Below are 27655 nucleotides of genomic sequence, written 5' to 3'. Positions count from 1 at the left end.
TTTCATACATCGGGGTTCTTTCAGGACGTAGACAGAAATGTGGAGATGTCAGATTTTGGGCTTAAATTTTTTTAGCCGAAGTTGGGTTTGTTTTATGTTCAAAGATTACTTTCAGCTGTATTTTATTGCCTCACAGCCCAAAAGTTGTCCAACATTTTGCTGTTTAGAGTCACGTACGTATTGGACGAGCACACCAATATATTGGCTTTATTCAGTTTGTTTGTTTTTTTTAATGGCAGGACTGCGGATCAACTGAGCCAGATTGCTAAGATGCAGCTTGATTCCAGTGGTTTCAGCTCAACACCACCCAGATTTCTGAAACGTTGGTGTTGACGTAAAAGAAGTCTCCTACTTTCTATTATTTCTCTCCCTTAAGTTAGTGTGAAAATTATTATTGCTCAAATCAGCTGCAGGAGGCTGAAGACCTTGCGCAAAAAAAAAAAAAAAAAAAAAAATTCAGGCATGGACCTGATTTATTTTATACTTTGGACGATTTGGACGGTTTTACTGTCTGGACTTCAGGTTGTATTTGACAGTGGGGAGTTTTAACAGCCTACCTGAGGAAACACACATTGTTATTCACTTCGTAAATTCAGTACTGCAGTTGAACGGTAGTACTGGGAATCAGAGACGGTCTCCTTTCTGACACTTGTTCATTGTAGCAGCTACTGTGAGAGGAATGGTTGTGATTACAAGAGTGTCCACTCAAAAGGGCTATTATATAGTCAGCATTGTTGTCATTATTTGCGGTATGATTCCTTTATTTCAGTGTACACATCTCTGTAACTCTTCACAATGTCACTGAGATTCTGCTTGTTAAACACAATCAACTAATTATGTGCTTTGTCCGTTTTATTTAACATTCTCCCTCAGCCTCCTCCGTCTTTGTAGTTTCTGTTCATACAAATCTAACAGATGGAGGCCTTTGTCTCCTCAAAACCGCTGTTGTGCTGCACCTTTTTCATTTAATTAAATATAAAAACAGCAACAATGTAGGGATGAGTAACCGAAGCACCGTCATCTGAGAAGACCTGTCAAACCATACTGACACTTGTTTTCTGATTGTATTTCAAGACAAAAGCACATCATACCTCCTGATAAAAGTTTTATCTGCTCTCTTGTGGCCTTGCTTGTGAATGCTGCGTCTGGGAATGAAGCCTTGTCCTCTCTTTTCATGTCAGGGTCAACTTCACGCTCAACACCTTGCCTGAGAAGCTCAAAGTAGTTAAAACGCTCTCACGTGCTATTGTACTTATTTAAAATGTCAACATTCAATGTCAGACCTCTCAAAGACGCTGTGTCACTGTCTGACCTTCAAATGTAAAGCCCCAGAGACAGAGAAATGTCTGTTATCATTTCAGCCAGATGCAGTCTGCCCCAGAGGTGTGGACAAAACATGTAATGTGGCCTTGCTCTCTGTGTTTTTGAACAGGGGTTGGCATGGCAACTGAAGGCTTGAAACTACTTGAATAGCTCTGCCTCAAAAAAAAAAAATAATAATAAAAAAAAAAAAACAGAATTCAGTGACTTTAAAAATGATTCCAAAAAAATCTTGAAAAATAGAAATAGTGGATATGTTCTGCTGAAACTCAACAGCAGCTTCGCCTGTAGAGGGCAGCAGTGTTTGGCTGGGTCTCAATAGGCCTGATGGACAGAGCTGCATCTGAGCTCTCACTGTCACTGCAGTTTTCTCGCCCGGTGTTTACATTGACGTGCTCATGTACACATTTCGCAGTTATGGAAGGCACCATAACAGTGACTGAAAAATATTTCCTTTTTAAAGGAGTCCAAATTTGAGGGAATACATGAATAGTATTTAACAACAATACTTTGGCTAAATACTATTATCTTATCTTAAGACCCTAACACTAACCTGTAGCATACAAAGGAAACTGAAGTGACTAACCTGACTCCCTCTCACTTAACAGTGCTGATTCCAATCAAAATATCAAAAGTGGTTCTTTGGTTCTTTGGCTGGGGGCAGGTGCGTACCTGAAAACTGGTGTGCCGACCTTTAGGAGTTAAACTAAAGCAGATAACGGGGATGAAGCTAGGCCTGAAAAATGTGAAACTTTGTGTGGTTAAGCTGCCAAACTGAAGCTCGCCAGTTCTTCAGATGTCTTAAATGGAAGTAGTTATTGTAAGCAGTATAGAAAGGGAGGCAGAGGTGTTCTTACAGGTCGACCCATTATGACGCACACACTAAGACATGACTGGACTAATGGTTTGAAGTCTCCAATTCCATTCATAATCTGGCTTTTTTTCCCAAACCAGAAGAAACCATATTTCCATGAAAAGGTTTAGCTAGGGAGGATATTTTCCTCTAAATGGGACCATAAATTAATTAATTTACACAGACAGTAATAGAAGTTGAACAGTGATCTAAAATGTTGATGTTTCTCTGGCCCGAGCTCTTGAGACCAAAAAAAAAGTGAAGAAAAAGATTTTAAGAATTTAAACAGGGGAACAAACTGGAGTCAGGGGTGAAATCACCAGGTCTCTGCAGTGTCACCAAAGTACTCTTGGCAGCAGCTTCCCTGTCAGTGATACTTGTTGTGCATATAAACTCACTGATAACTTCTCAATTCACAGCTGGATGATATTCGAGCCTTTGTTCCACCTTTGGTGTTTCTTTCATTCATCTTCTACCGCTTATCCGTTTCCGGGTGGCATGGGGTGCTGGAGTCAATCCCAGCTCACGCTGGGTGAGGTCGCTTTGCTGGACGGCCGTGACAGCAGGTGTCCTCCTTACAGCACAGTGTGTGTCACAGCTGTCAGTCTGCTGACAGAGACCTGTCTGCACTGCCCAGCCTGGTTAGGCAGACTGGCAGGGGAGCGCACACACACGCACACGTGTAAAGAATAGCTTGGCCATATTTGCAGAAGCACACACATTTGGATAACAGCATGTCAAGGTTAGTTAGAGCTGAAGACAATTGATTAGCAGTCTGGCAGGAGTCTGGCTGTTAGGATTTGAAATGGTTTCACCACCTTACAGTCTCTCTCTCTCTCTCTCTCTCTCACACCCCCTCCCTCCCTCTCCCTCTCTCCCCACCTCCCATCTCCGTCAGGGGTTTGAACGTTTCTCAGAAACTTGTCCTCTTAACAACATCAATCATGTCTCACCTGGAGTACCTCTGCTTTCTGTGTGCTGCAATTGAACACAATTTTGTAATATGCTAACATAATGCACAATGTGTTTGCATGATTTTGTATCTTCTATTTTTACCTGATATTGTGTGTTACTTAAATGCATTTCTCAACATGGTAAATAAAAGTCCTTGTTGTGCGCTGTCTCTGTCTGTGTGTGTGCACTGCAGGTGGCCGAGATGCATGGAGAGTTGATAGAGTTTAATGAGCGCCTGTATCGTTCCCTAATGGCCAAAGACCACCTCATTGTTCAGATGAGACAGGAACTCATTGACCTGAGAGGACCGGTGAGTGACTGGACAAGCACACATGCATGAGCATGAGCTTGAAGCCTTCCATACACACACACACACACACACAACCGTGTGCTGATTTCCGGTCTCATCTAATTTCTCTGCAGATTCTGTCATACATCTTCTCTCTGTCCCTCTGCCTTTTTTCTGTTTGACTTTCATGTCCACCTCTCCCTGTTTGTCTTCACAGTGCTGCTCTCCTCATTTCTCTCCACAGTCAATGGCTGTCGATAGCACCCAACTGTGTTTTTCTTGTAGTTGTCCACAGCGCCGCACCCAAGATAATCTGTCAAGTCAAACAGGGCGTCCAGCGCTGACATCTTTCTCCATTTCTTTGATTAGAGTTTGATTTTCTGTCCACGCTTGATACTCATGCTGTTGCTAATGCTAACTCTCTAGTCCTTCTGTTCAAGGGTATGTCAGGAAATCTACTTTTTCTTACGACTTTCTAAGATTTCCCCTGAAATAACAACAAACACCAACAGAATGCCAACATTTGGTCATGGTCAGGAGAGCTTGAAGCAGTTGACACACACACACACACACAATGTGACTTGATACATTTGCAGTGATGGGAGCCCCAGGCTGGAGATAGGACCTCTTATCCCTTAGCTTCAGCCCTCCTCTGCTGGACTGCTCACTGTCTGTGTGTGTGTGTGTGTGTGTGTGTGTGTGTGTGTGTGTGTGTGCGCGCACAGATGCTGTGTGTCCACCTGCTGCGTGATTCCAGCTTGTAAGAGCTGCTACACATGAGCAGACTCAGGATCGCTTTCTCACCATCACCACCTACACCTCACTCTGCTGTTGCTTTCTGTGTGTCTGTTTGTGTGGAACTCTTCAAGGGTTTGATCAAAGCCTCGAGGCGGGATACTCCACTGAAGGGGGCAGTGGTGACAGTGTTTTAGCCCCAGTGTGGCAAGTCACACTGAGAGGCTGACAGGCCAGCTCTGGTTGAGAGAGGTGGATGTTAATGTACACACACGCACGCACACACACACACACACACAAAACACAAAACGTATGTGCCTGTTGAGGCATTCCAGCTGAGTTGACAGTATCTCCCCCTCAAAGTTTTCGTCACCAACAAGGCCTCATCAGCTAACCTCATACTTTCCTCTATTGGCTTCGCCTGTTGTGTTCAAATGAGTTCGCTTCATTTATGTTTACAACAAACTCACCTCACTTTGAACCGGTTATGTTCAGATATTTGCGAGCTGTTACTGGCTATTATAACAGTGCCTCTAATGTTGTGTAGCAATGCAGTAGTTTTGTAATCCTAATTGATGCCACTGTCTGTCCTTTTACCACATTGAACCCTGTGTGTGTATGTGAGTTTGTACTGGATGTGTAACAATTTTTCGCTCACTGTTAATCTCCTCACACTCATTTACCAGGTTCCAGGAGATTTAAGCCAGACGTCAGATGACCCCAGTCTGTCAGATTTTGAGACGTAAGAATATTTCTGTATTACTTTTCCTCTTATCTTTATCTCACTCCTCCTGCCTACTCTCAGTTTTTATGAAATCAGCCTCACCCCTGGACTTTCTCTTTTGTTGAACCTTGCAAGAACTTCATCTCATCCATTTAAAACATAACGGTGTCTTTAGTTATTCTCTTTCAAATTTGCCAGTGGAAGAGCTCAACCACTGTTTGATTTCATGCCTTCATTTATTCCCTCTGCTCTCACTTCATGTCTAAATTAGATTTTGAGGTGTTTTACCACAGTGAGCTGTAATTTGCTGTAACTGTCCAAGTCTAGTGCTGACACACTGTTGATGTTGCTGCTTCCTGTGATAATGATAATGATAATGATGATGATGATGATGGTAATGGTGGCGGCAGTGAGTGTAGTTTGCTGTTTGTGTCACTCAGGGCTCACCGTGCTCTCATCAACGTGTGGATCCCCTCTGTGTTCCTGCAGGGCAGAGCTGCCAACGCCTACCATGTCTATCAGGTACACTCAGCCGCACCACCGTCTGCCTGAGCACGTCCAGTTTACCAGGCTCAACCAACAAGCCCAGCCGTTCTGTCAGGAAATATTCCAAATAGTGCCGTGCCTAGAGGATAAATAAGTGGGGGAGATTTTTTTCTTGTCACTTTTTAATTAAAATGTAAACATAACAATAGAGGAAATGAGTTACAAGTTCATTAAACCAAACAGTGAGGAAGGAAATTAGCAAAATATACATTAGCAATAATGTGCATTACACTTCATCACAATTTGCCTTGTAGCATTCAAGTCCGCTCAACTGGTCAAGTGGAAAGGGGGAAATCGTAATTTTGATGTTGGTCTGCAGGCCTGTCCGGCATCACATTTCTACAGCTGTTTGACAGTTTGCCACAACCCTTTGCCCAAACATTCCTGCTTGAGTCAATGTTGTTACGCGTTTCGACATTTAGTTTGGTACCGTGCGCTCACACACTTGAATTTGAGTTGTCCCAAATAAAAAACTGGCGTGTGCACTCACCGAAAATTAGCAAATTCAAGTGCACTGCTGGCTGCTTTGCTAAGTTGACTTGAAAAGGAATGTGTTACTTTTACTTTTCTGTGTCATGTGACCTGGAAATTAGGCTGCCATCTGCACTGAAGATGACTGCTAATCATTCGGTAGCTATTTTTGCATGAACGAGAGCACGTTTGTGGCCGTAACCCTTTTTCTGGATAGCCATTGAGAGCAAAAGTTGTCTGTCTTTTTCTTTTTGAGCATTTTATAGTGCACTGAAATAATAAGTATGGGCATGGCGGTGCGTGACACATCAGACAAAGCATCTAAGACCACAATCACACAATCAAAACACTGTTCGGTTTAGAAAATGATTGAGAAATAGAACATACAACAAATCTGATTAAGTGTAATATTTTTTTTAAATTGTAAAGTGACTTTATGGACACCTTGTACATATTCAGTGAGCTTTTCTAGCACAGAACAGTTTTGACATGACAGTCACTTTCTCTTGTTGTCACTCTAGCATAGTTGTGTCCCTTGACAATGATTGGTGCCTTGCCAAAAGTTTTCTATACGCACATCAATCCCAAAATAGTGACCCACTGCAGTCTGTGCCACTTTTAAGATTGTGACCAAGTCTTACCAGAACTTGGGGCATTACGGCACTACATCCGCAATTATAGGGCAACTCTAAACTGGGGCTATTTAAGGTGTGTTGGGAACTTGACTCAAGAGCAGCTCAACACACCAAACGCCCTCTTCCTCTGTCTGTCAAGTTATCGAGCGAAGTAGACAACAGGAACTCATTCCCTCTGCGACTGTTTCACTGTGTCTGTCACATTAACAAGGTGTTACACCACGGCTCCTCACAGCAGCCATCCCCCAAGTTCTCTCCTTTGAGACAGAAACACTCAGACATCCAGTCCCTTGGTTCAGTTTTTTGAGACAGAGACAGACAAACTGGTTCCCAGACACTTATGGACGAACACAGCTGCAGACACTAATATGATCCTCACCGTGGTGAATGCACACATACATATACAAAATCATGCAACACAGAAAACAGCACAGCACTGATATACATAGAAACGTATGGAGGTGCAGGTTCAGTCGATGCACTTCTTCATGTTGTGTAGAATCACTTGTCAGACACTATGCTGTTATCTGCTCTGTAGCCAGGAGGTACAGCTGTAAGGGCAGTCATGGGAAGCCATATGGGACGAGAAGAGACAGGTGACATATCCACAGCTAACTGATAGTCAGGACCGACTGGCTATCGAGCTCAACCCAGCTCAACTTATACATAATAGATGTAAACCTTGGGCTGGAGCTGAGAGCTGTCTGATGCCTCTCTGTGTGTAATGATCTCCCTGCTCTCAACAGGACAGAAACACGATGAATACGCTGTTTTAATTCCTGTTGTTCCCATCGTTTCTGGCCACAGAGGTGCAGTCAGTGTCAGGGTCAGTGTCCTTCAGTCAAGCATGGTCACGTGGATGTAACAAAGAATAATCCAGGTGTTTATCAACACAGGGGGTTAGAATGCTTTGGAGTTATCAGTTCAGTCACTGGTAAAGGTAAAACGTAATATGATCATTGCAAACTCATCGCAAATTCATTGAAAATTGCAACAAATGATTTGATGGGAGGCTTTCGCTAAAATCATGACTTGTTTCACAATAGCATGATTTGCCATTGCAATATCATTTTTGTTGGGTCAGCCCTATTCAGAATGCACCTCTGAGGGTTAAGGTCTGGGCTCTGATGTGATTTTAATGGATTATACTTCAGTTTTCAGGGTTACTCTCCTTCTGAAAAGTAGACTGAGCTTCACATTCACATACAGGTGGCTGCACTGTTTTAGTGCTGTCATAAAAGCACCGTTTTGAGAATTCACCAACTAAGTCCAATCTTTGTCTCCCATTATTACCATTACATTTCAGTCACATATGTGAGTCACATATATGTGTTTCCTGAAAATGAAAGCACTCAAAAACACAGACCATGGAAATGATATATCTTCATGCTCGCATTGTTCAACCAAAAACAAAATGAGAACATATACTGTAAAAGTTTCTAATGACAAGGATCATGGAACACAGTTGACACTTAAAAAGTAGGTAAAAAAATTGGTTCCTCTGGTACAGTAGATGGATCATTTCATTCTTATTTGTTGTTTCTTTTTCAGAACTTTTCTGAAAATCAGATGGTTAGTTCTGTCATTCAAAATTATAATACGAGAGGCGCAATTGATTGATCTAAAGTCACCGAACAAGGAGATAAATTGTTACTTTATTAATAAATAGTTGTTAGTAATACAGATTTTTTTTTTATAATAATTAGCTTGACTGCATGCAAAGCACACTGGAGGAAGCAGAAATGCCAAGCTTTGGGAAGTAATCAGTGTCCACCTGCAGTTTCAGATTAGTGGATCAACCCCAGCATTGAACCTGAGCATTTTCCATGTGTTGCACAGATTTAGCCTAATTTCTCCCTCTCAGTTATGGCCTCAGTGAGACTGCTGTCCAGCCCTGGAGCTGGTATAAAGCATAGCCCATCTGGTGTATTGGATACTTTCCTTCCCAGAGCTATATTCGTCTAATGGCTCCCTATGGAAACAGCTTTTGTTCTTGGACAGGCTAATGGATGGCCAAGGTTACTGGAGTCATTGTTGCTAAGGTGAGGTTGTTGTGGTGATTGAACACTGAGCCAATGGACCCAAACACCTGAGGGTATCATATGGAGAAGACAGGGGTCTCTTTAAAATATCCTCAAGCGGACGCATGCACTTTTCCCTCCCTTTTCACTCGTTTTCACATTCTCAAACCTGTATTCGCATATGCCTGCAAAATTGAGCCAATGATGAGAGCAATGAGCCATAGCTGAAGCTGGAGAGGGGTTCTGGGAGGCTCAGAGAGTGAATGTGATTTTAGAAGCTGGATCCGAAGTTAGGTCACAGCAACCTTGTGTTTGAAAATACGCACACCAACGGCTCTGAGCAGCTGCTGCAGTCAACCAGAGAGGAGGAATGGCTGCTCTGGCCACCATCTCACATCTCTGTGTTCCCGTCCATCTTTCTCTCCAGCCTCCCTGTTTCGTCTCCCTCTCTCTGCCAGATTGCTTGGTATTATGGTGGAGGGACAAGCATGCTTCTGCTCCATTATTGCTTTTTTTGCATTCCTTTTGAGCCACTTTTCTCTCCAAGCTCCCTGAAATAACTCCCATCTAAAGCTCCAAGAGGCCTGTGAATGGATGACGGGAGACAGAGATGGAGAGGGACAGACTCATGGATTTGCTCCATTATCGGTCGGGCTTTGCTCTTTGTGGCACCCTGTGCCTCTGGGCTTTCATCCCTTCATCCCTCCCTGTGCCTCTTTCCCCCTCTTGAACTCATAATGAGAGAATTATACTGGCCGCAGCAAATCAGTGTCTCCCTCCCACACAACACCAACAATAGAGGCTATTATGAGAGAAGGGAAGGAAGCATCATTTGCACGCTGTCAATGAACACATGGCGTCTGGTGTGTGTTTTCATTACCTGTGTATTTTCGACTGGCATTGTGGTTGGATAAGAATGTCATTCAAGAAGATGATGAGCAACAATTTCCTTTCCCAGTTCTATATTATTAGGATGTGACATGTGGAGTTCAAAGTGTTTATACAAAAGGTAGTTGGCTGAAACAGCGTGCAGACTGACTGAGGGCTTTGAGGGACAGAGACCTGAGGACTGAGGCTGGAGTGTCAGACATTTGACCATACCAGTGTTAGAGGAGGTATTTACCTCGGTGACATCCGGACTGCCTGGTACGTTGAAGCAGAAGGCAGTTGACACCCTGTTAGAACTAGTTAGTAAGACGTGCTGTCCAACGCGGTAAGACCCAAACGATCATTATTGGAGCAGGCACTCTTAAAGCCAGCGTGTAGAGCTGAGATGGAGCCATATCATTTAAAATGGGGATAAAGATGCATATTTTCAGATATAGCTTTGCACCAGGTTGTGCACATGAAAATTGCAAGAAATGATTTGATGTGAGTATAATATTTTTGCATATGCTTCTGCTCCTCTGTGGGGTGAAAGTCCGGGCTCTGATGTCAGTGTTCAGGGTCATTCTCCTCCTGTGAGCTACACAGACACTCAGATATTATCCTGAGAGGTGCTTTGATGAACTTGGGAATTCATTTTCCTCTTGATGATGCTGTGCTGTCCAGGCCCAGAGGGAGAAAAAGCTCCAAACCATGCTGCCCCCTGCACTGTGCTCGCTATCGTTCATAGAGTTGTTTTTATACAACACATAGAGCTGCAGGTTTTTCCTACACAGTTCAAACTTAGCGTGGATGCATTAGTGTCTATGTACTCTTGGGAAAACTTCTTTTAAACTTAGTTGTTGTTTTCTCATCGAGCTGCTGTGTCTCTGAAGTCACTTCAGCTTAGCATCATCCCCTGTTGTGCAGGTCATTGTTTCAGTCCAGTTCCACAGGAGTGAGTGGTGGGATTCCACTAAAGGTATTTTACTTCTTTTCCCCCAGACACTCGGGGGTAGTCCTGCTCTCTGCTGTGCTGCTGTCTGATGGGAGCTTTTAGGGCATTGATTAGGTGTCATACCTGCGGGGTCAAAGCAGTGGGAGGGATATACTCTTTGTTTTGCTGTTGACATCATTGAGCTATGAAAAATGTTTCTCACTAACAAAGAACTGACAAGTTATCAGCAGTTGTTCCCGCTATTGGAGCTTCTGGAGAAAAAACAAAACAGTTGGTAGTGCTGTGAACGTCTTAATCTGGAATTAGGACATTTCCAACCTTAATACGTGTGCTGTTACCGTCTGCCTGATCTGAGCATAAGCAGACAGCATGAATTACATGTGTTAACACACCTAACACACAACACTCAGGATGTGGCCTGAGGTGGTCTGGACCCCATGCAGCCTTATTCTCTTCACACTGTGAATCTTGAATGAATTGTGGACCACCCTCTGGCTCAGTCTGATTTGTCCTAACACAGTTTCATAATGAACTGAGAGCATCCCTCTCATTGTAGTGCGCAGTGCAATGTTTCTCTCCATCCGTCCGTGTCCCACCTTTTCTCCCTCCCTCCCTCTCTCTCTCTCTCTCTCCATCACACACACACAAACACCTTAACAATAGTACAGTCTAATTGGTGAAAACTAGCATTGCGGGGATATTTATTTGCATGTAAAGCAGTTAAGCCAATCACAGTTACAGTCACCCTCATCTTAACGTTTCATCTGGTGCTCAGGCTGAATGATATTTAAGAGTTTAGGCCCAACACATCCGCAGTAGTTACAGCGCAATTAATGGATTTAGCAGCGCACCATCACCATCATCATCACGAATTTACCTCTCCCACTTTCCTCTGCTTTTCTTTATCTTCTGTCACTTGTTCTGTTTTTATCAGTCAGTCCCATTTTCATCCCTCCCATTTGTTTCGCTGCCCCCTTTTCCGCTCCTTTGTCAATCTCCTCCCAATCTTTTTCCACAATAGTGAGATAGCTGGTGTTTGCTCCTGATGATGGGTGCCCTGACAAAGCGTGCGGGGCCCTCCTACCTCCGCAGTCATTTGACAACAATAATGAATCACGCATTTAACCTCACACTGCTTCCCACAGGAGGCAAAGACAAACACTGCTCAGATATGTTGAATCCACAGGAGACAGAATGTCGCTGTCTTCACTTTGAAACCCATCCATATATGCACAAGCAAACACAAATACCATCTAGGTACCAAGCCCATATGTACAGAAAGTGTGAATGGAGCATATGCGCATTCAAGTACATGGAAATAGCAGAACGTCAGTGTTTATAACTAATAGCTCTGGTCCTCAACTCCCTGGTAGTTTCACATGTACATTTATAACATATGTGCATATATTCCAAATAAGCAATTCTCTTTGATCAGCAAAAAGCTGAGCCTATAATTTCCACACAAATCCAGGGACAAACTTTTTACAGTTTTAATTATGCTAATGAGACAGGATAATGCCTGCCGTAACTTTTCTCCCTCTCTTCCCCTTCAGTTCTTCAGACTTTTGTTCTATTCCTATAGACCTGCATCAGATTTGTGATTTAGTGCCCATGAACTTTTTTTTTTTTTTTTTTTTTTTTTTTTTTTTAAGGGCCTCCCAGAACAGAACCTTGAATGGTAGTTGTTTGTGTACTCGAAGTGAAAGACTGGCAGGGGGCCCCAATTAATAGCAATTAGATGATCCCACTTTGACTTCCCTTTGCCTCCCAAAGCCTTTAATATAGAACATATGAAACCACATAAATCAGCCGCTGAATGAATAATTGAGACGTCCTCTCTGACACTCCTTCAGATGTGTGCACCACCACAGCCTGCAGTGGACGGCAGTCCCCTCAGAGAAATGAAATGTGGGAAAAGTGTTAGCACCTTTAATTTCTATATTAGCATCTGGGTGTAGCTGGGTTATCACAGGAGACTCGCGGCTGCTCAAGCGTTGAGCTTTACATCCAGACCTGCTCGCTGTGAGATGCACTGATTAGTCACAGGCTCAGACCACATGGTGATGGGCTGCTTTAGCTATGCAGATGAGATAATACATCCATATGTATTAATGTGAACTTTGAGTGTGTGCGTGCTGGTGTTGCGTTCAAAGACAGACGGCTGTTCAGTTTTTAAATGGGGGTAATGCTGATGATCTTGTGAGCAGCTTCTCGGTGTATCTGTGTGTGTTGCCGTGCACGCACTGGAAGCAGAGTGTGTGCGGACGTGCACGTGAGTGATTATGGTTATGATAATGGCTGGTTGGTGACAGAAGAATATAACTATTATGTTGATGATGGTAATGATGGATGTTTTACAATGATGATGATGATAATTACAGTCGTTGTCTTGGTCTTACATCCATCAGTCATAGATTAAACACCCTCGGGACGGCACAGACGCTGCTTTTACTGCTGCACACTGCAGAATGGGCACCACATCAACTTCGGCATCAGAGTAATTTACATTGCATTTCCATTTCAGGCACTTAAGACATCAGTCTTATCCAGAGCAATTCACAATGGGGAGGTCGGGGTTCAGCGTCTGGTTCAATGGCATTTGAAAAAGATACACAACTGTTGATGGATACGTCTTGTCAGTATCGGGAATTGAAAGTAGGACCTTTTGGCTTGGGGGGGGGGGCACACCAATAAGAAAACTTGTGGCTCAGGTGGTAGAGCAGGTCGGCCAATAAACAGAAGGTAAGCGATTCAACTCCTGGTCTGCAAGTTGGCAAGGCACTCAACCTGAAATTCCAACCTGCCTCCAAAGTACAATTAGTGTGCGTGTTTGAGTGTGTTATAAATATGTATACATGAAAAAGTGCAGAGTGAAACAGTTTAAATTGGTGAGTGTGACTTATTATAAGATGCCAGTATATGGTGACAGCGACAACACTGTCCACATTGTAATACAAGACAATGCAATAACAACCAGAGTGACACACACCACCTACAGAATGTAGACTTTGAGGCCAAAGTCAGACAGCGCACACCGTGCTTCAGAGGAAAAAACATTTGATTCCTAGTAAATTATCTGGATTTGCAACAAATTTAAAGGGTTTTACCACAGCCTGCCCTCAGTCCTTTCACCATGTTGGAACTTTCAGCGTAATCCTGACAACAAATGATCTAGATGTGGATTGGGTCGGAGAAAAGTCCATTGCGTTTTGAGGCAATATAAGAATAAAGACGTGAATCCAGGAAACCTTCCTTGATATCGAGAGATGAGGCAATTTTAAACATCAATAATAAATATAATACATCAAATATGAAGCCCTGTGAATAATTTTAGTCACCTGCATAAATAGCATTGTCTCAGTACAGTACAGGATGTTTTAATGCTGTCAGACCAGTGACCTGTCAAACTGTGCTCTGCCTTCTGCCCACAGTGAGCTGGGATAGAGCTGAGACTGTGCCATCCCAAACATGAAATGAAATCCCAGTCAAACAATATAAACGGGTCCTACTCAGTATTTGCAGTGTATGATGGCCATGCCCTTTTTATGTCGACGTTTCTGTTTCTTTCAGGGACATAGAGACATAAAAAATGTAATAACATGATGCCATCATGATTAAAAGAGAATTTTATTGTGAAAACAAGCTGTAAATATATTATCTATAATTTAGGCGAGAGATACATCATCATAGAGTTATTATTGGTGGTAGATGTTTGACTGGAGAGTTTTTTTTTTTGCGGGCAAACACAAGTCTGACCTTAGAGAGGCCTAATTAACATACACATTACTGCACAACGCAGTCCAAAACCCGACACAAAACAGATTTATCAGTGAATACAATCAAGACCTCCCGGACAGAGTCGAAACAAAGTTTGAATTTTACACAAATTGCACAAGGATGCCACAGGATTTTGTTCTTGGAATCCTTGGCATTTCACTGGCATTGATTTCATTGTATTGACACACTATCTGCCCACGAAGCCCTGAATGCCTAAGGAGCCGTTTATTCAGAGTAATGATGTTTGGTTCGGTGGATTTTTAGCTTGCCCACAGTGCCTCTAACTTGGATATTAGGTTGAGAAGGGCAATGATTTCTCATCATGCAGCACTCCCCTCTCATCCTTGGCATGTTGTCTCTAGACACCCTGTGTTTTCACTTTTCTTAACACAGTGAAGCAACACTAAGCTGTAGAGGCTCTTGAGGGGTGCCCAGCAGTCAGAGCTGGGGTGACATCCTGCTGTGCCACTTCATCAGTGAACTGCCCTCCAATAAAAGTTGCGATGCTGGACAGTGGAAATGTGCGGTGACTCTCTGATTTTTCTCCCGAAGACGGAATCATGATTTGGCTGGTGACAGCCTCTCCCTTCGAGGGGGTTTGATCTGCTCTGCTTTAACCTCAAGACATCTGATTAGATCTCTGCCTGGGCCATAATTTGTCAGCTTGACTCTCTTCCCATGTCTGCTCTGCTCGCTCTGCCTCTTTTCTTTTGTTAGTCAGAATTTATATTTACCCATTTTGCTTGTGTCACTAATTGTGCCTCTCACGCTCCTGCTTAATTTTTCTCATCTCTCCACTTCCCCCTCCCCTCAGTCTGTAGGCCCAGACTTTGCAATGCATCCTCCACCCTGCACTTACCTTCATTCAATTACATTCTCAATATGCTCAACGCCAATTCTTAGAGCTCATCAGCGACTCATCCATTCACATGAAAGAGGTGAGAGAGGAGTCCCCAACCGTGAGTTTTTAGTCAGTTTGCTTGAGGAGAAACACACAAAGACAAAGGGTGGGAGGGAGGGAGGGAGGGAGATGACAGGAGAAGTGAGTGGGAGATGAAGGGAACAGAATAAACAGACGCTGTGATAAAAGACAGAGATAAGAGCCATGACCTGTTTTCTCTTGCTGTGGCATCAGACAGTTTTTCCAAGATAGCCCCCAACTCGACATTGAGCGCTCATATCTGGTTACCACCAGCCGCCAGTCTTAGAGAACTTCTGCTGAGTCCTCAAGTGATAAAAAGCTTACAGTGTCTGGTGTATTGACGGTGGATCTACATGAGGGAGAGAGAAGGAGGTCCTTGAAAATAGAAAATGAAGATTTTTCACCTGTGCCCTCAAATCCATAGTTTAAATTGGAGAGATTCTAAAAGAGCCTTCTGCTATTTTGTACCTGAATGTTCAGACCCACAAATCCTTATAGATTTTGCTATTGCTTCATATTCAGCATTGGTATTAACAGCTTCATCCCTTGAATCACCACTAGCTGTCCTCTTTCTTGCATGCTGGGTATGTTTTTATGTCTTTATTTATGTTTTGTTTTGTTGTTTTTTTTTCTTCAGGGGCCTCTTGGCCAGGTCATGTTAGTAACTGACAATTACCTTTATTTTACCTGGTAAAATAAAGGTTTAACAAAAAAATCTGTCCCCAGAGGTGGAAAGCAACACCAATGTTAACTCTTATCGTAATCAAGTATTTTTCTTCCCCCCACTGAAGTGAGCATGCTAACCAGCTAGCCCTCACTGCATCCGCAAAGCTACTCAGGACATATATATAACAATTTAACCTCTTGTAAACACAACAATGGTCGACCCCACAATCATGACCTACTGCTCCTGGAAAGAAACCATGATAAGCATTACAGAAAACTTGACATTTGAATGAATATGCATTTAGTTGTTGACACTTAGGTCGAGGTTTATTGTGAAGTAGATGACAGTGTTGGTTTCTGACAGCTGCTGAAGACCAAGAACATTAGATGGTGATATGCATGACTCCAAATAAATACTAACATTGAGCTACATCCACTGGAAATGTTCAGCCAATCAATTTGAAAGGTAATGGTTTTAATTGCTTGTTTCTGCGGCTCCCAAGTGTCCAGAAAATTGCAGAATTAAATGCAGTTCTCCTCAGCTTGGTTTGATGTGACCTCTGTTTATGGTCAGTGTTTTTAACTAGGAGTAAGTTAGCGTTTCTTTCCATCACTGTTTAGTGGAATGTTTTCTTTCCTCTGCATTTTAACTGACTGAATATTCTATTCAGCAGAATTCATTTTCAGCAAAACTCACTCTTTCAAAAGCACCAATATGCACTTACGGGCGGGTGGTGTTTGCTGAGATTGGTAGAATGATTGGACATTTTCCTCAATTCAAGACAGTCAAATAGAAAACTGAATGTTTTAATAATAGCTACCTTTCACATTCGGGAGTTGTTTTTGACAGGGGCTTTAGTAGATGCTTGTGGAGCCAGTCATTATAATGCGTGGAAAAAAACACTCCCTGCACGCTCAGCTTTAGTTTCAGTTATTAGACTTTAATGAGAAGGATCCTACATGAGACACCAGATGCTTCTTTTTCTCTCGCATTTCGAAAGACTAATGGAGGCAAAACGAAATCTTTGCATGGATGTGTGCGCCGCATGAAATAAAAACGTAACAGCTTGAAGAACAGCTCATTTTCATGTCCGCTTGCAGCAAGTGTCGTATATACTTTTCATTTCAAGATTTGCTGAGGGTTTCCCGAGCATGGCATACAGCTACATGGAGGGAGATAGCATAGATCACATTCAGATCCTTCAGTCTTCACTCACACACCTTAATTCTCTTGGTGTTAGAGTAAAAGTCAAGGGTTACATTATTTGAGGGAAAATCTTTTTTCCTTCTGGTTTCCACCTCACTTCAGCCTCATAAAATTCCCTTACTAAAGGCTGCAGTACACACACATGCTTTGCTTTATCTTTTAAATTGCATCTGATCCTTTCTGGGTGGAGAGCATTAATGTGTGCTGTCTCAAAACTGGACTTATACTGGACTAAAATATGGGTCAGAGTATAAACAGCAGCATATTCCCTATTGACTGAATCCATATATCAAGTTAATCAGGAGCAGCAATCTGCAGAGGCTTTCATTAGCTTCTACTCAGCAACAGAGCAGTGGGGTTTGGTTCAAATCCCACACATTCATCACACTGCCACAGTAATGGCGATAGTTATTTTACTTGTTGCTTTTTGCATGGTCACATACAATCAGATGATAATTCCCCATTTAATCATTCCTTAATGTGTGTGATTTAGAGGCAAGCACAGTCATCAAAAGAGCGTTCAGTTTATTTTCCATCCACATGCCTCCACCCTCCCCTCCTCTTCACTCCTTCTTTTCTTGCCCTTCCACCTATTTTCTCTCTTTTTTTTCCCTGACAGGCTCAGCTGTGGTTGCCCTTGTCTTGATTCTCTTTAGTTCCTCCAACCTCCTCCTCTTCCTCCTCCTCCTCCTCTCCACTCTTCCAACTTTCTTCCTCCTCCTTGGCTCTTCCTCATCCACATTCACCGGCTTCTCTCCTCACTCTGTCTAATTCTGTGGGATGCCAGCCGAGCTCTAAAATAAACACCTTAACTCCAGTCAAGGTAATAATCAGCATCTCTTTTTCCGACGTTCTCTTCGGAATCATCTGTTTTCTCAGTTTTTCTTATCCCTCCCATATCTCATTGTATTGTGGATTCCTCTATCTTTTTTGAACTGTTATTTCTTTGCACCTCAGAGGGATTCTCTGAGGGGCAAAGAAATAACAGTGTCTGAAGTGTCACAGAAGTTATCTTATCAATGTATTTTTTTTTTTTGTCATGGATAAATGGGAGAATTGTGGTGTGGGAGTGTCGATGTGGTAATGGTAAATGCACAGCATTAATAATTATATGTTTTTCCACTTTTCCAAAATCCTTAAAATGGAAGCCACATTCACCCATTACAACATCTACCACTAGTGCCCATATAGACTTATACACACCCATCAGATCAGAATGTAGGGATCAGTATCTTGAGGACTAGCAGAGTTGGGAATTCGACCACTGTTCTATCGCTAATTAGTGGATGCCCCACTCGACCTCCTGAGCCACAGCGCCCCAGCAACCACTTCTCTGTGGGATACATCGCCATTTGTCTTGGGATCGTGAATTTCTGGGACGACATTTTTTGGGCCCTTTTCCTGTCGGTCCAGTGTGAAGTGCGTCTCACAAACACTGCCAGGGATCAAGCTCAGTTTTTTTAATTTAATGCCATCATCAGGTGGAAATTAAAGCCCTTTAAAGTCCTTTACTTTGGTTTAGGATGAAAAATCTGAAATGCTGAACGACTTTGTGTTGTATATTCAGTTCAACTCAGTTAATGAACACGGTGAATGTACTCAACACCTATCAACTTGTTATCATCGCCACTGTGAGCATGTAGACATGCCCACATTAGCATTAGCTAATGCCAGTTAATCTGAGTATTACTGCTAGTGTTGAATCCATTCCTTTTCTTCCAAATAGCACTTTGCTTGATTTAAGCAGGGTTTCAGAAACTTGACTAGGGGTGCATATATTTGGGTCTTTTCTTTTCACTGGCTATCTCTTCAAGCCTCCAAATGGATTCTATTTTCTGCCTAATTGGACAAATTTTTTGGCCTACAATGATGAGGAGGGAGGCGTGACAATGTGAAGCTCTTCTGCCTTTGTTTTGACCTGACTCTCCTGTATCACTTTCTCTCTCTGTCTCGTGCTTTCACTCAGTTTCTCTCTGCTGTAATATGGCTATTGCCTCTTCTCTGCTTCCCGCATCTTCAACTTATGTTACATTTCATCCATCACAGGTCAGAAGCAGCTTTTAAAGCTGTGACTGATAGCCTTCATTACCGCATGTTTATACAGAGCGCACTTACTGCCTCCTAACATGATATGGTCATGGCATACATTTCTCCCAAAAAATTAAATGAAAAAAATCACTAGCCATCATGTGTCTGTGCATGGCAACTGAGTAGTCTTTCAACTGTGAAGTGAACAAAGAGGGTTCTTTGAAAGGACCTCCTGGAGTGCTAGAAATGGGTTTGCACAAGTTTGTTGTTTTGTTTTTTTTTTTTTTTAACCACGGCCTGAACACCTAGAGTTAGACTGGCTGTCAGATGGGGGAACAACAGGGTTTTGTCAGCGAGATACAGCAGGGAGGAAAACATCATTATCATCTGCACATGCTGCAATCCTCAGCTGCTACTCCCAGTTCCACCTGCATGTGAACACCCTCAGGCTAAAGACCCAGTTAAATGTCAAGGAAAGAAAATGCTGCAATTATCTCCTCACAGGCTTCCAGTCTCAGATCTGAAATTCTGAAGTTACTCCTCAGTATGCGAGGGCTGTTTTTCCTCGGGAAGCTGTCGTGCGGTGTGCTGTTAGCCTGGATGAGGCAGCAGAGCTAGAGGTTTGCTTTCCTTTGAGTGCAGCAATTTGCATGTTCTACTCAGCTTCATGTGGGTTTCCACCAGGTGCTGGAACTTCCTCCCACATTTCACACACACACAATTAGAAACTTTGAATCATGCATCATGGTGCGTGTGTGTGTGTGTGTGCGTGTGTGTGTGTGTGTGCAGACCTCAGGCCGGTTTGTAGTTGTTGAGGTGTTTGCTAATGGGGGATCTAATGAATAAGCACATGCCTAGACCTTTTAAATCCAGCCTGCAGCCTGGGAAAACACAGAGCACAGCTTTTGTAATTGTGTCACCACCCAGGAGCAGTTAATGTTGTTTGATAACTGTCATCTGACATCGATTGTTAAAATGAATTATCGCTCAATGGTGGACTAAAAGATGACACATATACACACACTTTCATGAGAAGGGAACTGATTTCTTTTCTTTTTTTCTTCACTTGCTTCCTGTTGGCCTTTTAATCTCCTTTATCGTTTGCTTCATCATATCTCTGTGGTGGACCTCAGCCAAAAGTGAGTCTCCTCATTCATTGATGTTATGTCTTAAATGTTGCCACTAATCTACAGGAATTAGTCAAGCTCACATAAATGCATTAAAAAAAAAAACAAACCCATCATTAATCTAGACACAGCAGAGAACAGATAAGTTATTCCAAGTTTATAATGTTTTATTTTACAACAACACAGATATTCCTGATCAATTTCACAGGTGAGAGAGTGATGATGCTCTGTTTAAAGAAGTATGTACAACATTTGTAAATGCACTTATTTTTGCTGCGAGTTTGGCAAGAAAATAGGTCCAGTTCCCGCTGGTTGCCTGGCAACCTCATGGTGAAAACAATACTTCAGGATGTCTCTGCTTCCAGATGAGAAAGCTTCTGGCACAGGAGCCCCTGCTAAATCACGTGTTGCTTTTCCAAAATAGATTTTGCATAGCTTGAAATATTTTTACGTGTAATTACTCTATTCTCATTTTTAATGAGCAGCCCCCCCCTCAACACTTTTTTTTGTGAGTTGAAGGCTACCAGTTTTACCTGAGGGTTTTCACATGAATGTAAAGCAATTGCATTATTAATTGTGGTCACAGCGTTGGGTTTGGCCATGTTTTTCAGTCATCCATCAAATGCTTGCCAGATGGTATTCAGGTCTCCTGTCCTAATAAATGCAGCTGACTGCACCGGCTGTATATGACTGACAGCTCACAGCAGTGGATGAAGTTACAGAGTTTGGTTACACTGTTGGGTTACAGTGTTGATTTACAACATTTGGCTACAGCCTGGAATTATAGCTGTGGGTTAAGCCACTTTTCTTAATGATCCATGATGTGCTCATCAGATGGAATTCATTGGCTCCTGTATTCATAAATACAGCTGTCTTCACAGACTGCATAAATTATTTTTATTGTGTACTTCCATTACTGAGCCAAGTTTTCTTGTGTTCCTGTCTCAGATGATGAAAATATTTTTTGATAGCAGATAAGAAAAACAGTTTGATTAGAGTGCATCAACAATAAACAAACCAGTGTAGATATCTCCTCTGACTCAAGACAGTGAGCACTTCTTTCTACACACCTTCCACTGTTAACATGGTCTGTGAAGTCTATTCTGCAAGAGACAGCCCTCTTCACCGACAAAATATGAAAGACAGAATTGTAGATGCCATGTAAGACGTGCGATATTATGACTAAAAAGCAGCACGTGCACTCTTATTGATTCATGCTTCAATATGGCCTGAAGCTGAAGTACAGCAGGTGAGTAAATTTTGTGAGAATAGTGGCTGGACATAAGAAATAAATCTCAGCTGCCCACCGCTAAAAAAGCCTTCTTATCAGTATAATTTCTGTATACAGTCACCAAAGGTGCATTTTCATTCTTATGTTTTGCATCAAAGATTATTATTGCTTTTTGAGATATCCTCAAAAGTTCTTTGAATAATGACAGAAGAACTGTGTCCATCACAATGGCTTTCAACAGCAGCCAAAATCCATCAACCATCATCCAAGGGGTCTTTTAGATCCTTTATCAGAGACCGTCCGTGTTTGAAGACAGAGGTATCTAAGCAACGGTGCTCAAATATTCAGACAGCGCAGTTCAGATGTTGCCAAGATTTTTGTCAGGCAGCAATAATGAAAGACTCTTTGTGATTAGCAAGGAGGGGGAAGCTGGTACAGTGTAGCTGTGTGCAGAGGCTAATGCACTGCCATAAAGACGTATGCCTATGAGACAGCGTAAAGGGGAATAAGCTCACCGTGCTAATACTGCCATATGTGAGCAACCATTTGATGTCTGAGAACCTACAGGCACATTTGGACTGATTCTATCGTCAGCTCTTAATGTGCGTTCAGGCCCGAGAGACACCATGTGGCAGCAGAACAAGGAGCACATGAGGACACTTTCGTGTGTGATCCAGTATGTTCTGCTGTTGTTTAATTGTGATTATAAAGTAAACTGTGGATTATGTAAAAAAAAAAAAAAAAAAGAGGATATATTGTGATTTATTAATAATAATAATATTTCCGTCACATGCGCAATCTACTCCAGGAAAAGTCACACACTCACTGGCACTCAAGTCAGTGAAGTCAGTTTTAACATTTGGAAGAAACTTTATGAAAATGCTTTTATTTGTATGGGGAGGAACTTGTCCAGGTTTTTCCATTATGTTTATCAGGAATTGATGTTTTGTGGATTGTTTCAGCAGAGCATAAGGAATATTTCAAAGCACACAATTTTCTTTCAACACTTGAACAGTAGAATAAATTATGAAACGTCTAGCCCTCAACCTAATGCCACGTTAAGTAATTGTTCAGTTTCACTTTGACATGCCTGATTTTACATTGATGGAGTGACTCAGGCAAGTGTGCAGATGTCGATGATTATGAAGGTGATTGAAATGTCAGACTACTTTTTTTTTTTTTTGAGGATCCAGCATATAAACACTTTTTACAAGCCAAGACTAAGGGTGTGGATTAAGAAAGACGGGGGGGGGGGGGGTTATGTGGTAACAATTCATCAACTTCTAAATGCCAAACTCACTCATTGACATTGACTGATTTCCCCAAATGTTAGTTGGTCTTTCACTTAGTAAACTTAACTTAATAAAAGTAACCTTTTGACATCAATTGACTTCTTCTTAAATCTGATTTTCTGGTTTAGGACATCTTTGAAGACTTGGCCAATCTCATTTTTCAGAGAAAATGTTTTTTATTGGTTGTTCTTCCAATGCCGAAGTTTGTGCATGTTCCCTCTGATTGCAGTGTGTCAATGTTGGTGAAATAGTTTAGGGATGGAGAGAGCTTTCTTTCCTCCTTCTAGGCTGGTCAAAGACTATTCACTTTCCTGTAATATCTGAATCTAATCTAAAAACTTTCCATTGACAGACAATGAGAGGATGTTGAATGTTGCTAGAGTAGATGATTTGAGCGAAGGGCCCAATTTTAACCAGGACTGCGGACTCTGCTCTGATGGTACGTGCTGTAGCAGGTGCCATGTCCTCAGATTTCACCTTCTCTCGTCTGTCTGAGCACATGAAATATTTTCTTATAGAGTACTTTGATTCATTCATCATATCCTACTTCAGCCAACTGAGTCTCCATTCCTCACTTTGATCATGATGAAAGTTTCTTTAACTCACGCACAACCAGATCATAACAAGTTTAACAAGAAGTTGGCGAAAGTGCAGCTGTACAGAACTGTAGGTCATACGTAAACAGTCTCCAGCACATTAATGGACTTGTCTTCGTTCACCTTGTCATCAGCTATCATTTACCAGATTCTGGTCTTAGCTTTACTGCCGTAGGCAGCGTACCTCTTGAAGTACATAAAAAATTCATAATGGCACTGAAGAAAACTCAAATTGTGGTGATTTTTTTGTCAAATCTTGAGTTTACAAGGAGCATGTTGTGTTCAGAGGCAGATTGCTTCTGAGATTGGACAGAGTTATTACTGTGAAAAAAGTTACTTCCCTTACTGTAATTTCCTTCAAAGAGCTGTTTGTCAGCTGAATGAATGGGCCAAACGACATGCTCTTTTCATCGCATGTCTATGATTCAGGCTATATCTATGTATAAAAAGCTACAAAACCATTGTTCTACTGCAATTGTACTGCAGATAAAATGAGCCTTTTTATAAAGTAGACACAAAGGAGCAAAATACACTGGTATACTTTCTCACCTCCCACTTATGCAGGAGACATCCATGTAAATGATGGTACGTGATTTCAATCATTTTATCCAACTACACTGCAAAGTGTCGTTCCCTCATCATGTCCTTTTATAACATTAACACTGTCTAGACATGGCTGCCACTGATGCTGAAATATTAACCATCAGACGTTCAGCACAGCTAACAAAGCTTCAGCTGCCAGTCTCCTCTTAATCACTGTCAAAAGTGCCACATTTTCCGCATAACCTGGATAGCACAGTAGAAAGCAAACTGACAAACATCACTGAGTAAGGGAAGTGTCACTTTAAAACAGACAAAAAAAAATCTATTAAATTATCTATTATGCTATGATATTCTTGCTCCAGTGTCTCTGTGGATGAAATGAATACAAAATGTAGACAGAGCTGCAGATATGACAGTTTTTTGGCTGCACATCTGACAAAGACAGAAGTGTAATGAGGAAGCCCAAATTGGGCGTCTAAAACTCAAATAATGTGTGGCTTGGACCTAATAATGCTCATCTGGTGGTCAGTCAACCACAGAATATATTAGATGTCTGAAAGCCTGCGCAGATTGTTTTTGGTCACCAGATGATCCTTTTCAGTTTGGGTGTCTGGCACCAGCATTCTTTGTCAGATTTTGGGCTGTTGAATCTTGGATGGATTGCTATAAAAAAATCTCAAAACACGCTCAAAACAAGCATGCTCAAAACACAGCATGAATGTTCAGCCAACTTCATGTGACCCTAAAAGTGAGAGAGAGGTGAAGTGAAAAAAGGAATAAAGTTTTGTGAAGAATGACTCCTAATGTGAAGGAGAATATTGCTGCTGCGCTGACAACCACTTTAGGGCTGTGAAAAAGCTGCATTAAATCCAAACTTGTTTCTTGACTGCGGGTGAAACTTGCAGTGATCGACACGTCATCTGCAACACTTTCAGGACTTTGTGGCTTTGAAAGGGCGCATGCAGTACAGCATTAGACGTTGATGTTACCTTTTGTTTACTTAATTTTTGGCTTCCCTTGTACTGGGGGGGGTTCGCTTCATTTATTATTATTTATTTCAATCAATTCCTGTTTTCATATGCCTCAATCAAGTTTTTTGTGGCTGGACACCTCAGAAGTGAGTTCTCAAAAAATACTCTCTGCTTGCTCTTTTCAATGCATTCCCTGTTTTTTTTTTTGTTTGTTTGTTTTTTTATATGAAAGCCGGCACCTGTTCCTTTTCACCATCCCTTTCTTGTAATAGGCTCATCTTTTCTTCTCTGTCTGCAGCCTCTATCTTTGGTGAGTCTGAATAAAGCAGCTAATGGTGCATAGAAATGGTGGCGGCACAGTCACATTTATAGACAGACTCTTTCTTGGGTTTGTGTTGCAGTATATAAGTGAAAATATACATTAACAGGGATAAGGTGAAGCTTTTTTTTTGCCATCTCTTTATTTTTTGCAATTATTTGGTGACAAATATGTGAATGGTAAAAAAACAGGGTCTTATTGGTGAGATTTTCATTTTGCCTTTTGTCACTTTTTTTGTCTTTTATTCTTTTATATGTGTATATGTATTTTTTTACCAAGTCTACTCCATCACTGAACAAAATTGTGACGGTGATCGTGACATGTCTTTTCTTAGGTGTACATCCGCATCCTGGACAATGAGTGGAATGTGTATCGACGTTACACAGAGTTCAGGGAGCTCCACAACCACCTGAGGACCCAGTTTCCACAGGTGGACACCTTCAACTTCCCCCCTAAGAAAGCCATAGGGAACAAGGTGAGCTAACACTAACCCCTCCCTCTTTCTTATGTCTTTGTCTGTCTGTCAACCATGTCAGCCAAGTCCAGGTATTAAAAAAAATATTATAATGACAATATTAATAAAAAAGGCAAAAATGAATAATAGATGGAATTAATGCTTTGCCCACCTTTGTTTCCGTTGTTCTGCCTGTCAAGGCTTTTGTTCACATTGGGACACAAGCAGTTTGTGATGGTAACGGTGGCAGATTTCCTTAAACGGTGAGGCTTTGATGGCAGCCGGAGGTGGGGGGAAAAAAGCTGCCATCTCAATTAAAGATAGTGAAAAATCTACTTTGGCGACAGATCATTCTAACCTGATGCTGCTACTTGGACAGACTGAGGTGTGTTTGCTTGTTTGTTTTTTCAAACGGCACACTGCCTGATAAAGTGGCATCCAGGGCCAGACACCACACGGTGCGTGTGAGCAGGGCTTTTGGATGCTTCCTGGCCTCGGCAGTAGTACCTTTTGTAGTAGTTAACCGGCTAACATTTGCAGCCTGTGTTAGAACAGATGGTTAATCCAGTCGTAATACCTTTGCTGTTGTGGTTTGGGTTTAAAAAAGGTTTAGCAAAAAAACAAAAACAACATCCAATCTCTTGAAATGCGGAGTATCGCCCCTGCTGCAGGCCTGTGTACATTGGTTTAGCATGAAGCAAAAACCAAAGCTGGACAGACTTCCTCTGCCGAGTTATTGTTGCCAAACTCTTGATTGAGGGGGGACTTCAGTAAATGGTCATCCGAACCATAAATGATACAATCCCCATATGACTTTCACTAGTTATCATAAAAAGTTACAGCTGGCTGTAAAAATTAATGTCAGCCTATAAAATGTTGAGTAAACAAAGTGGTGATCAGATGAGGTTAACCACCGTCAGCTCCGTGGCAGCAGTTTTTCACTCCTCCCCGCTTCGTCTTTGCTCTTTTTTGCTGACACACACCCGACCTCGCTCTGCATCCACTGGGAAAGCGTTGCTTCCCTCGGTCTCCGTGGCTTACTTCCCTCTCCAGTAGGTACAGTAGGAGATCTTCTTCCCCCCCCCCTCCCCCCCCACCGCTCCCCTCGCTCCTCTCCTTTTCATCCTGTTGTCCTCTGTCTCCCTCCAACCTTTGGGAGATAATTTGGTTCTGACCTCGATTCTCTGGCTTGCTGGATTTGACGCTGGCACAGCCAAAAGCCGCCGCCCGACTCCCTACCTTCAAAGACACAGCGCTTTCACAGCTAGAAACTGGGCTGAACGCTGAGTTGCAAGGGCTGCAAATGTGAGAAGAGGTTGAGCGCGCGCGCGTGTGTGTGTGTAGGTTGGTGTGCACGACCGTGTGGTATCATGTGGAGGAGCAAGTGTCTATCAAAGACCTAGACAGTGTCCTGAAAGCCCATTACACTGCAGGTTTGTGTGATTTATTGGTTTTCACCGTCTCCAGGAAGTCCCCGGTCACTTTGTTAGTCCGACCACATTTTGAAGCAGGGACATTACACGCAGGTGCAAAGGACGACACACTCTGAACTCTTACCTACACGCCACTTTAAAGTTTAACGGATGCATCAGAGCAACTTAACACAAGCCTTTTTTTTTTTTTTTTTCCCTGATCTCCAGTGGTTGAAGCATTATTGTACTGTAGTGATGCAGACTTGCACTCATTGCTTGGGTCAATACACTCTGAGGTCAGAAACTGGAACGTTTCAATCAGCTGAGGTTTTAGAATGCAATATAATGTGTGTGACCATATTCTTTAGTTCTTTAGTTCATTCATGCCTTTAAAAAAAAATACATTATTTGTATTATTCTCCTCACGCTCGTGTTTTCATGTCAGTTTTTTCTTTGTGCTCAGATCATTTTGAATGAATTTGCGTCTCTCTTTTTTTCACCCCCACTGTTACTTTTGGCTCTTCCTTTGAAAAGTCTCTACTATTATGGAACCATTCTGTGGCCACAGTGATGATGTTTGAGGTTGTACAGTTGAGAGCAGACATCCTGCTGATCTGACTTCTTGTATGATACCAAAAAACTAAAATGGTTTAATCTCTCACAGAAATCTTCCCATCCCACTGGACTGTCTCATACTCATGCAGGAGTTGAAAGTCTGACTTTTGGTTAGTGAAATTTGT

General features: G+C 42.1%; 1 protein-coding gene across 3 annotated transcripts in view; it reads left to right on the top strand.

The window, feature by feature from the left end:
* Window positions 1-27655, top strand: part of snx29 (sorting nexin 29) — a 118601-nt gene that overhangs the window by 73665 nt on the left and 17281 nt on the right. For all 3 annotated transcript variants that reach the window (XM_029528334.1, XM_029528333.1, XM_029528335.1), the window contains 4 exons: window positions 3321-3437; window positions 4838-4893; window positions 5316-5397; window positions 25384-25524. In XM_029528334.1, the coding sequence (XP_029384194.1) occupies window positions 3321-3437; window positions 4838-4893; window positions 5316-5397; window positions 25384-25524 (396 nt within the window). The remainder of the gene's footprint in view (window positions 1-3320; window positions 3438-4837; window positions 4894-5315; window positions 5398-25383; window positions 25525-27655) is intronic.

The sequence above is a fragment of the Echeneis naucrates genome, chromosome 19 (genome assembly GCF_900963305.1).
Source record: "Echeneis naucrates chromosome 19, fEcheNa1.1, whole genome shotgun sequence".
NCBI classification, from domain to species: Eukaryota; Metazoa; Chordata; class Actinopteri; order Carangiformes; family Echeneidae; genus Echeneis; species Echeneis naucrates.
The sequence above is the reverse complement of the archived record's forward strand: the minus strand, read 5'-3'. Positions and strand labels throughout refer to the sequence as shown.